This window comes from Sus scrofa, chromosome 14, assembly GCF_000003025.6.
Source record: "Sus scrofa isolate TJ Tabasco breed Duroc chromosome 14, Sscrofa11.1, whole genome shotgun sequence".
NCBI lineage: Eukaryota > Metazoa > Chordata > Mammalia > Artiodactyla > Suidae > Sus > Sus scrofa.
The window spans coordinates 49,311,695-49,322,948 of NC_010456.5; the positions used below are offsets into that span (position 1 = coordinate 49,311,695).

The window sequence follows — 11,254 nt, forward strand, 5'->3', positions numbered from 1 at the left end:
GGGGAGTAGGCTGCAGGGGCGGGGCTTCCTGAGAAGCCTGGTCAAAAGGCCTTGGAGGCCCGGAGCTCGACACACTGCTCTCCATCCTCACTGCCACCCATCTCACTCCTGTCCATCGCGCTCCAGTCCGGCTGCACCAGCCTCTCACACAGCAGGGCCAAGGATGCGAGAGACACCGTGTGCGGCCACCCTGCAGGGCCTCCTGCGGTACCTCCTCCCCACTGGCCGGACGGGCCAGAGCCGGGCAACCTCTGTCGAAAAGCACTTGTGTGCTCACGGTACCGCCCTGTGGACCCACATCCGGAGTCTCGTACGCAAGGGCAAGGTGGGCCTGCGGTCGGGCTGGAGATCTCTGTCCCTCTGCCTGTCATTGGGCTGCATGTGCCAAGTCTCTGTCCTGGAGAGGTGAGGGGAGGGAGCCTGGTGATTCCCGTTCTTGGAGGGCAAGAGAGGGTGCCTCTCTGCCACTGTGTCTCCCTTTTCGTTTGTTGTTGTTGTTGTAGTTATTGTTATTGTTGTTTAGAGCTGCACCCGCGGCATATGGCGGTTCCCAGGCTAAGGGTCTAATCGGAGCTATAGCTGCCGGCCTATGGCACACCAGCTCCAGGCCACGTCTGTGACCTACGCCACAGCTCACGGCAACGCCGGATCCTTAACTCACTGAGCAAGTCCAGGGATGGAACCCGAAACCTCATGGTTCCTAGTCGGATTTGTTTCCACTGCACCACAATGGGAACTCCTGTGTCTCCCTTTTTGAAGCTTCCAGTGGTGGAGGTAAACCACCCCTTCCTCAGGAGCAGGAGGAACCGCACCTGCCCCCTTCCTCCCTGGATGGCCAGGACTCGAGATTTGTGGGTGAGGGGCCAGCTGTGCGCTCCCCTTCCTCCCGCCACTCAGGTCTGGCTGAGAGGTGTGAGGGCCCTTGTGTCACCCCGTGCAGCCTCCCCTAGGGGAGGTGTTAACCCAGCTGGGAGCCCAAGGAGCAGCACGTGGGGGTGGTTTATGACTGGTCTTTGCTCAGACCTCCCCCTCAGAGTGCAGTCCCCATGGCCCAGGGCCCCTGAGAACCTCCTGGGACGGACAGAAGGAGGACCTGTGGCCACACAGCCCAGGAGGGAGACACTCTGCCTCCCTTTGTCTGTCTGTGTCATTCTGTCCATACATTTCGGATCCTTGAGAATGGTAACCAGTAGGACCTAGAAGAGGAGGTGAGGAGGGCCTGTGATGACCTCTGTGCCAAGCAGGTTCAGAGAGAGAACTCGGGTGCACCCACCTGAGAGGTCGAGGCTTCTGGGTCTCTTCCCAGCTGCCACCTGATCCCTTATAGTGGACAGATATGCCTGTCCTGAGTGCCCCTCTAGTGCTGGCACTCGGTGCAGTACTGTCTCCATGGGGGTGCTGGTGTGGGTGCATGTGTGCTGCCATTGCAGGGTATGGTCTCTGCCCTTAAGCTTCTTTCTTCTTTTTCTTTTTCTTTCCTTTTTTTTTTTTTGTATTTTTAGGGCCGCATCCACAGCATAGGGCTTCCAGGCTAGGGGTAGAATTGGAGCTGTAGCTGCTGGGCTGTACCACAGCCACAGCAACACAGCATCTGAGCCATGTCTGCAACCTACGCCACAGTGCACAGTAGTGCCAAATCCTTAACCCAGTGAGCAAAGCCAGGGATCAAACTTTAAGCATCTTTCCAGTAGCCCATGAACCGTTCTAGTGAACTGTTGCCCAAAGCAAGCGATGAAACCACAAGGCCCTGGGTGAGGCACACCAGGTTATGTGGTGCCGACGGCAGCTCCCTGACCTGCCTTCACCCCAGAATCACCTGGGAGGTCTGGTCACACTGCCCGCGTGGCTCTTCCAGGACCTGGGGAATTGGAGGACGGCACATGGCCTGACCAGGTTGGGGCATCTTATAGCAGCACAGAAGGTCAGCTGACACTAAACAGCTTGGACCATTCTCTGTGGGGTAGAAGTGAGAGGGGCTGCAGAGGCCTCTTCCAGCCTCCAGGCCAGCGGCGTGACTTGGAGCTGGGCTCCAGGTTTCTGTGGGGCTGACTCTGAACCATGGGTCCAGCCTGGACTAGAGGCCCTGCTTGCACGGGCTCCTGAAAGCTGACCACAGGGCGCGCTAAGGGGGAAGACCAAGTCCCCAGCTCTTGGATGATGCACCCCCAGGAAGACGCTAATGAAATCAGGCTTCCCAGAAGTTCCCATAATGGCTCAGTGGTTAATGAATCCAACTAGGAACCACGAGGTTTCGGGTTCCATCCCTGGCCTCACTCAGTGGTTTAAGGATCTGGTGTTACCATGAGCTGTGGTGTTGGTCAAAGACGTGGCTCAGGTCCCTTGTTGCTGTGGCTATGGCGTAGACCTCCAAAAAACTCCTGTTTTGTGGAGGTTTTTGTTATTAGAATTAAATAAGAAAGACAATGGAGTTCCCATTGTGGCTCAGTGGGTTAAGAACCTGATATAGTGTCTGTGAGGATGCGGGTTTGATCTCTGGCCTCGCTCAGTGGGTTAAGCCTGGAACCTTCATATGCTGCAGGCGCGGCCCTGGAAAAGATTGGGGAAAAAAAAAAAGACAGAAATCAGGCTTCCCAGAATGTCGCATAAACCAACCGCTCGCCTCTGAGCTGCATGAAGCACCTGTGATGCTGGGGCAGGGCGGGGCGGCTCCCAGCTCGTGGGCTGTGAGCTTGGATGCCAGCTCAGGGGACAGGGACAGAGGGAGGACAAGGGGGCAGGGCACAAGCTGTCCATGACTCATCGCTTGGGCCAGCCTGGGCTACAGGCAGCAAAGGTCTGCAGGCTTCTGTCAGGTCCTCCTCTCTCTGGTCTTGGCCTCTGCATAGAGGCCCAGCTCCAATTCCGCTTCAGTGCAGAGAAGGCCTCTGCAGGCCTTCTGCACAGACCCCAGGGCATCTGATCATCCTGACCCCTTGCTTTCCAGCTGGACCCCCAGGCCCTGCAGGATAGAGACTGGCAGCGGACAGTCATTGCCATGAACGGGGTACGTACTTCCTGCAGTAGGCTGGGGTAGTCCTGTTTTCTTCCATAATAGTCAGAAGGAGGCTCAGCCTGAGCCAGTGTCTGAGGGGGATGCAGGGACCCCGGAGGACGGAACCACTGCTTGCAGGGAGGAGCTCATTCAGTGGTTGGGGTGTGGGGAGGAGCCCGTAAGGTACTGAGCGTCTCTCCTGGCCCAGTGGCATCACAGAGATAGGAAGACCTCAACCCTGGGGTCTGCCCAAAGGGATTCTCTGTACATTTTCTCCAGTGTTTTGTGGGTTGTTTTTTTTGTTTTGTTTTTCTTTTTTGGCCATCCCCTGGCATATGGAGTTCCTGGGTCAGGGATCAGATCTGGGCTGCAGTTGCATCAACACTGGATCCTTAACCCCCTGTGCAGGGCCAGGGGTTGAACCTAAGTCCTAGTGCTCCAGAGACACCACCAACCCAATTACACCACAGCCAAAACTCCTGTTTCGTGGAGGTTTTGTTATTAGAATTAAATAAGAAAGACGTGGAGTTCCCATTGTGGCTCAGTGGGTTAAGAACCTGATATAGTGTCTGTGAGGATGCGGGCTTGATCTCTGGCCTCGCTCAGTGGGTTAAGGATCCAGTGTTGACACAAGCTGCAGCATAGGTCCCAGATGCAACTCGGATCTGGTGTTGCTGTGGCTGTGGTGTAGGCTGGCAAATGCAGCTCGGATTCAGCCCCTAGCCCAGCAATTTCCGTATGCTGCACTTGCAGCCGTAAAGAGAAAAATAAAAGGAAGAAAGAGAAGCAGAGGGATTCCGGGTTGAGGGAGGCAAGGACCTGCAGAAGCCAAACCTTAACTCTACCTGACTGTGCCCAGCTCATGCTGAGTTGGACCAGGGGCTGCTCCACACCTGAAACTCAGCCTGCTCACCCTGGGGGGTGGAAAGAATTGCCAAGACCCCAAGACCCTGGGAACATGGGCTGCAAAGACCAGAAGGGTGAGAGGGTCTTGCCCCAACTTCTCCCTGCAGATTGAAGTGAAGCTCTCAGTAAAGTTCACCAGCAGGGAGTTCAGCTTGAAGAGGATGCCTTCCCGGAAACAGACAGGTGTCTTCGGAGTCAAGATTGCCGTGGTCACCAAGTAAGTGGCCAGAGACTGGGGTCATGCATCTCTTGTCCCCAAGGACTGAGGGTATACCCTCCCCAGGTGTTTCTAGAGGAAAGAGCAGGTGTGGGTCTCCCACCCTGTGCGCAGGACGCCTCCTAGGCCCGTGAAGCATTCTGTGCTTGGCTGCCTCCCATGTTTACCTTGAAACATGTCCCCATGAGCTGAGGGGTGTCTAGCCCCCTTCCCGTGTAGCTCCCAGGGCTGCACGTGGCAGGGTTTTCTTCCTTTGCTTGGAATTTGTCATGATCAGGGCTCCTGTTCAGTGATGACCAGTGCCTCCTCTTTGTCACAGGTCAGTTGCCAGGAGACACTTGTGTGTAGGTTTAAGGGCAGTTCCTAGGGACACAGGCCACTTTCTCCCAGAATCCCTTCACTTCCCCAGTTTGGAATCTGATCGGGCCCCTGACCTTGCTGGTCATCAGACTAAGACCTGCGTCAGACATTCCCCAGATACCTGTTGTGTCTGAACACGGCTCCCCCCCCACCAGCTGCACCCCAACCATTGTCCAGCACCTCTGAGTGGCCCTAGACAGGAGCGGAGAGCACTCTCTCCTGCAGTACCCAAGTAAGTGCCACTCGTGGGCGTGGCTGGGGACAGAGCTCTGCTAGACTGAAGCTGACCTTCCAAACACACGTCTCCTATTTTGAGGTGTCCTCACTCCAGTGTCCTACTAGAGGTTCTGGGATTGTCTGTTGTCTGTCTGTTGTCTGTCTGTTGTGGAAGAGAAATGCATGTAGAATCACAGGATTTGAGCAGTGGCCTGAGGCAGCCCTGAGTCAGTCCTCCAGCCCAGCTGCCTGCCGAGCACAGGGCCCACCTCTCGCCCAGGCCTGGAGGGGTCAGCATCTCGCAACAGCCATTGGGGGCCAGTGCAAAGACCGTGTCCCTTCACCCAACTCGGAGACCAGCTGCTTCCAGGACCTTGTGGTCCGTTGCTTGTTAACCCAAGGCCCAGGATCTTTTAACTGACTTCCGACAGCTGACCTCCCTTAGAAAAGCCTCATGACCTTCCTGCAAAGTTCAGGTGTGACTGGTAGGGTGTCAGCTACCTGGAGCTGTTGAAAAGGCCCTCACAAGATGTAAGCAGTGCTGGCTCTGAGATCACCGAGTGGAGGGAGCGCACATGGAAGGAAGGCCTTGGGTGCCCGGGTGTGCAGACAGCCCAGGGGTCCAGCCCCACTGCAGCCTGAGCCAGGCTGCTGGGCACTGAGGGCATCCCCTCCCCCCAACAGGAGGGAGAGGTCCAAGGTGCCCTATATTGTGCGCCAGTGTGTGGAGGAGATCGAGCGCCGGGGCATGGAGGAAGTGGGCATCTACCGCGTGTCTGGCGTGGCCACGGACATCCAGGCACTGAAGGCAGCCTTTGACGTCAGTGAGTGTGGGGCCAGGCAGTGTGGGATGGGAGGTGTGGGCACGGGGCCCATTTGATACGATGCAGAGGGAAGGGAATTGGGGGTAGAGGTTCTGCAGATGCCGGTGCCAAACCTGTCCTAACCACACATTCATGGCTCTTGCCAAGCTGGACCAGGGGCTTCTGTGGGGCTGTCCCATCTCACCCGGGGCTCGGCCTGCTTGCCCTGGGGGTATACAAGAGGTGCTGACCAGAGCCCAGGGGTCAGTGTGTCTGGCTGCAGAGAAGCTGGTAAAACTGCCCCAGTTGCCAGATAAGGACACCAGACCTTATCTGACACCCCAGAGGGTCCTCAGAGTAGATGCGGCCAGAGTCAGGAGTTCTACCTGCATCCTCGGTTTGGCCTGAAGCTCCAGACAGCCAAGCTCCCCTGGGCGGGCCCCTCTGGGTGGCCAGCATGGGCCCAGCCTGGGGCTCACAGAGCAGAGCCGGTTCGGGGTCCATGAATGGGCCTCACGCCACATCTGCACTCTCTCCAGACAACAAGGACGTGTCGGTGATGATGAGTGAGATGGACGTGAACGCCATCGCTGGGACACTGAAGCTCTACTTCCGGGAGCTGCCCGAGCCCCTCTTCACTGACGAGTTCTACCCCAACTTCGCCGAGGGCATCGGTGAGTTCGGAACCTCCCACCCCACTCCTGTCCGCTGCTGTCCTTGGGAGGGTCAGGGGCAAGGTGAGGGAACCCAAGTCTCGACCCAAACTCTGCCCGTGGCAGAGGACCGTGCCAAGTCCAAACTGGTCCTGGAAGGCCTCCGCAGGCTGCCCACTGTGCCTGTCCCCCCATGCAACCCGGGAGGTGAAGCAGCCAGTGCTGCTGGGAACATGGCTGGGTGAGGGGTCCTGGAGGCCACCCTCTCCTCACTAACCCCAGGTCCTGGCCCCACCAAGCAGGGCTTTGAGCCCAAGTCCACCTGGATTGAGGGGCGCTGGCACATGGGGCAGGTCTCTCGGGTGCACTGAGTGGTGCGGGCACCTCTTCCTGCTTTATTCAGTCTAGCTTCCCGTGCCTGGGTCTCTTCCAAGCAGGAGGCAGGAATGGCCAAGTCAGCCAGGAGGACAGCTGTGCCTGGCACCTCCTGCCACTGGTCCCTCAACCCCTTTGAGATTCAGAAAAGTCAAAGTCCACTCCCCACATCAGCTCCTACCACAGGGTCCTTCCTCCCTGGGGGCCAGTGCTGTGTGAACCAGGACAATGACGGGCATGGCCTGTCCTGTGCCCTCTGACATGGGCCCTGGAAGAGACCTCCAGCCCATTGTTGGGACCCCGAGAAGTAACCACCCCCCACCCACCCTCCCCACAGCGCTCTCAGACCCTGTTGCAAAGGAGAGCTGCATGCTTAACTTGCTCCTGTCCCTCCCGGAGGCCAACCTGTTGACCTTTCTCTTCCTTCTGGACCACCTGAAAAGGTAAGCTCAGCAGCTCTGGGGGGCTCATGGCTCCGGGGCAGCAATGAGGGGGGTCCTCCCTTGTCCCACTGGCTCCCATCAGACTCCCTGGCACCCAGAGCCTTCTCTCCCTTCCCTGCCCCTCCCATTGTGGTTATTCCTCTGGGTATCAGCACCATTGCCACCCCCATCCCTCTCTGCCACAGCCGGACATTCCCCCAACCCCCTGCCCAGAGCTCGCCTGGCCACCTGCTGGCCTTGAGCACTGTTCATGCTGGGCCCTTCCGACCCAGAAGAGCTGGGGTGGGGTCTGCTTTCAGCTTAGCTGGGCCGGAGCTCACCCTCCCTCCCAGGGTGGCCCAGGTCCCCGCTGGCCTCCATCTTAGAGGTGGTGTCACAGCAGCCCCTTGCCCTCGTCCCTCCACAGGGTGGCAGAAAAGGAGACAGTAAACAAGATGTCCCTGCACAACCTCGCCACGGTGTTTGGCCCCACGCTGCTGCGGCCCTCCGAGAAGGAGAGCAAGCTCCCTGCCAACCCCAGCCAGCCCATCTCCATGACTGACAGCTGGTCCCTGGAGGTCATGTCCCAGGTATGAGGAGGCCGGCCTGACACAGATGGCCTCTGCCTGCCCCACCCTGAGTCTTGCTGGCGGTTCCCACCTGAGTTGTGCCAGGAAGGTGGCCATAGTTTGGAGAGTGGGACTTGTCCAGGGCCACAAGGCAGGGAGGGCCCAGGCCACTGCCCTTCAGTCTACACCTTCCTGGGGTCTCTCATCCCACCCCATCTGGTGGTCCTTCTTGCTGTGACGGGCTGGTGTCACCAGCAGAGCCCTCAGCATCCTGTGATCTCAGTGGTCAGGCCTGGGCACTGCCAGGAAGACCTCCCCTCTGAGCTGCTTGCCTCCTCTGCCCCCACAGGTGCAGGTGTTGCTGTACTTCCTGCAGCTGGAGGCCATCCCTGCCCCGGACAGCAAGAGACAGAGTGTCCTCTTCTCCACTGAAGTCTAAGGGCCCAGTTCCACCCACAGGGCCGGCAGGACGGCCCGGGAACCTCCTAGGGAAATGGGCCATCCAGAGAATGGGAACCGGAACTTCTTGAGGAGTAACTGGGCCACACCGCCCCCCACCCCCTGGGCCAAGCTGTCTACCAAGAGACAAGGCAAACAGTCAAGTGGCCTGGGCACTTCAGAGCCCCCAGCAGATGAGGCCTGTGAGCTCTGGGTGGCCTCAGACTGTGGTTTGCCATGCCACCACCAGGGGGTGCCCCAAGCCAGTGTATCTCCTGTTGAGGGCCTGGGCAGGACCGGGCGAAAGGAGTGGTGTTTAGAATTTAACTTATCAGAGTTTAAAGATTCCTACTGGGTCAGCTGTCAAGGGAACAGGAGCAGATTTCAGCACTGTCCTGGCTTGAATAAGTACTGCTGCTTCAAGCCTGAGGGCCAGGCCCCACCCTCTGTGGGTGGAGTTTTTGATTTCCCAGACTTAGAAATTCCACTCCTGTTTGTAACAGGGCTTGCAAAGCTAAGTCTACTCTTTGCAGCGCTTGACCCCTTTCACCTCCTTTCTTCTCTTTCTTTCCAGAAGGATCTATGTAGAAATGGGTCTTCCTGCTCTGTCCTGTTGCTTTGTTTTTGCTGATCATGTGCCCCTCGGCAAGCAGCTCCCATCCAGGACTTAACACCAGGGGAGGGAGGCCCAGGCTGTGCACTTTATGGCTAGTTGTCTAGGGAGAGTGACCCGGAGCACCATTCCAGCTGCCCTGCCGGGCACACGCCATCCTCCTCAGCTCACAAAGGCCTTGATCTCCGGCTTCCTCCAGCCTGTGGCCCAGCCACCCCCGCTCTCTCCTCCCCTAATGGTTCCCCTATAGACGGCTCCCCTCCTAGCTCTCTGCCACCCCCTGCACACACTCAGCAGCAGACTTTTGTAAAGGTTTTCTCTTGGCAGCAGCGGCAGCTTGCCAACAAGACAGTTTGTTTTAAACTTTGATCCGAATAGCCTTTTGATACTTGAATATTTTTAAGTTTTATACATAGTTTCTAATTTTCTTCCTAACAGATTCAGATACCTAATAAGATGTTAGAATGTACTCTGTGGACAATCGGAGTCCCAGTGGTATCCTGTCTTCCTCCTAGCGCCAGCTCAGTTTCCACCAGGAGACTGCTTCTGAAACCTCTGCAGCATCTGGGGTTTGGGGGGTTGGGGACAGGGGCTAGCTACTCCACAGGCCAGGCCGAGGGTGGGCTCCCATCCCAGAGCAGGTGGAGATACAGACCCGCCCACTGCCTGCCTGGCCACACTCAACGCTCCTGGTAACCCTTCTGACCGGCTGACCTAGGGGAAGAGGAACTGGGGGGGCCGCAAAGTAGTTTGAAGAAACAAGTCTGTGAAGAATTGCATCACTTTTTTCAAAAAAGGGTCGCGGGCGAGGAGAAAAGAAACAAAGGCCAAGTTTCCATGCTGGACTTGCAGGAAGAGAGGATGCAGCTGAACCGGAGGAGAGAAGCAGTGGCATGACTCAGGAAAAGGCATTTGCTTTCACATGATTACACCCGGTAGCAGGAGGCACTGTCCCATGACCCCTCCCATGTCCCTGGCACCCAGTGAGGCAGTGGGCAGCTCCTGCCCAACCTCACAGCACACGGGGGCCACGTGCCCCCACTCTCCCCTTGGCCTGTAGACCTGCCAAGGCAGGGGACCAAAAAAGAAGTCACTTGAAGGTCTTAAGTCTGCATACTGTATTTATTTAGTTGTACTTTTTACTCGCAAGACCCACCATTTTGAGGCAGCACTGCCCTTCTGGGGGAGGAGGGCAGGGAGCAGGGTCCTCTGTCCTCTGCACATTTCCGGACTCAGTGGGTTTCCCAGGCCACCAGATCCCGGCCTCTTCTGGCCTGGCTTCCATGTTCCCGTCCAGCCCTGCAAGGGGAGCACCCTTCGCTTAGAAAAGCCAGACCCAGCCCTTGTTTCTGTTTCCCTGGAGTCCCATGATTTGCGTCTGTCGCACTGAAACTGGAAAGCAATCTCTCAGTGTCTGTGCCAACTTTCATTCCCTCCCCCACCTCCTTCCCCTTTCTGCTTTTTATTTATGTAGGATGTGTGCTGTTTAATGGTGGAATGTCAAAGCGCTCCTTTGCTGGGCCACAGTGGCGGCAGTCACTTTGGGTCCTCACGTGCCCCGTCCTCCCCCTGACACTCAGGCCTGAGGGTTGGCAAAGCCAATGGGCAGGTGACAGCCTAGGGCCCACATGTGACCTTCTTTGAGGCTCGGCTGCCGGACTCTGCGACGAGAAGAGACACCTCGCCGCCCCGGGGCCCTGGGTCTGGAGCAGCAAGCTCAGGGGGCAGCCGGACCCCACGCTGGTGGGTGGTGGTCTCTTGGCAGCTGCAAGTCCAAGTTGAACTCGGCCGTCTCTGTACCACTGTGGGGAAAAGGACTGCTGACACTTTCATTAAAGTTCCCTGAGATGACTTGCGTCAGTGGTGATGGCTGCAGGGGAAGGAACCCCCATGATCGGAACCTTTGAGGGTCCCGGAACTGCTGGGACGGGGCTGGGGGTGGCATCAAGAGCTGAAAGAAGGAACAGGTGGAGCCGACAGTCCAGGCCGGGGTCCAGCGGTTGCTCTGCTGAGCGTGGGGTTATCTGGTTTGGGACAAATGGCAGAGGGGACACCAGCCATGCTGAGGACAGGGGGGACTCTAGCCACACACAGCCTGGCCCTGCCCAAGCCCCTTGGCCTCAGTGGTTTCCGGTGATGCTGCCAGGTCCAGCCTTTCTGTTGCCACAGACAGGACATGGGTCACTTTCAGCTGCCATTGGCCTCGCTCTCTGAAAAGGCCACTCAGCTTACAGGGAAGCCACATCCAGGTGGAGATGGGCATGCAAGGTAGGCATTCCTGATGCAGACTGAGGGAGCTGAGGCCACCCCGATTCGGCCCCTGTCAGCCTGAGCTTCTCCCAGGGTCTTCGTCAGACCCCCCCAGGAAGAGGGTCTCCTCATCAGCTGCCTGGTCAGCTCTCAGGGTGTCTGGGGGGAATGTGGCACAAGGTCAACTGCCTGGACTGTAATTCCCTCTCCAGCCCCGCCAGCTGTGGAGAATCACTGGTGTCATTTTACCAAGGGGACGGATGTTGTGGAGTGTCCTGGGGAGAGTGGGATAGAGGGCATGGCCCTGAGCTCAACTCAGCCTTTCACTGGCCCATGGTGACCTGGAGGAGGTCACATCAAGGGTGTGACAAGACACCCTGGGGGTAAACCTCCAAGCTCGGGCTCCAAGGACCCAGCCCCCCTCCCCCAGGTGTAAGGGT

The 11,254-nt window shown here is 57.8% G+C and overlaps 1 protein-coding gene across 2 annotated transcripts in view; it reads left to right on the forward strand.

Moving 5' to 3' along the window:
• BCR (BCR, RhoGEF and GTPase activating protein) overlaps nucleotides 1–10,415 on the forward strand; it is a 113,448-nt gene extending 103,033 nt beyond the window's left edge. For both annotated transcript variants that reach the window (XM_021074056.1, XM_021074057.1), the window contains 7 exons: nucleotides 2,945–3,004; nucleotides 4,006–4,115; nucleotides 5,376–5,515; nucleotides 6,034–6,168; nucleotides 6,860–6,965; nucleotides 7,372–7,534; nucleotides 7,863–10,415. In XM_021074056.1, the coding sequence (XP_020929715.1) occupies nucleotides 2,945–3,004; nucleotides 4,006–4,115; nucleotides 5,376–5,515; nucleotides 6,034–6,168; nucleotides 6,860–6,965; nucleotides 7,372–7,534; nucleotides 7,863–7,952 (804 nt within the window). In that variant the 3' untranslated portion in view covers nucleotides 7,953–10,415. The remainder of the gene's footprint in view (nucleotides 1–2,944; nucleotides 3,005–4,005; nucleotides 4,116–5,375; nucleotides 5,516–6,033; nucleotides 6,169–6,859; nucleotides 6,966–7,371; nucleotides 7,535–7,862) is intronic.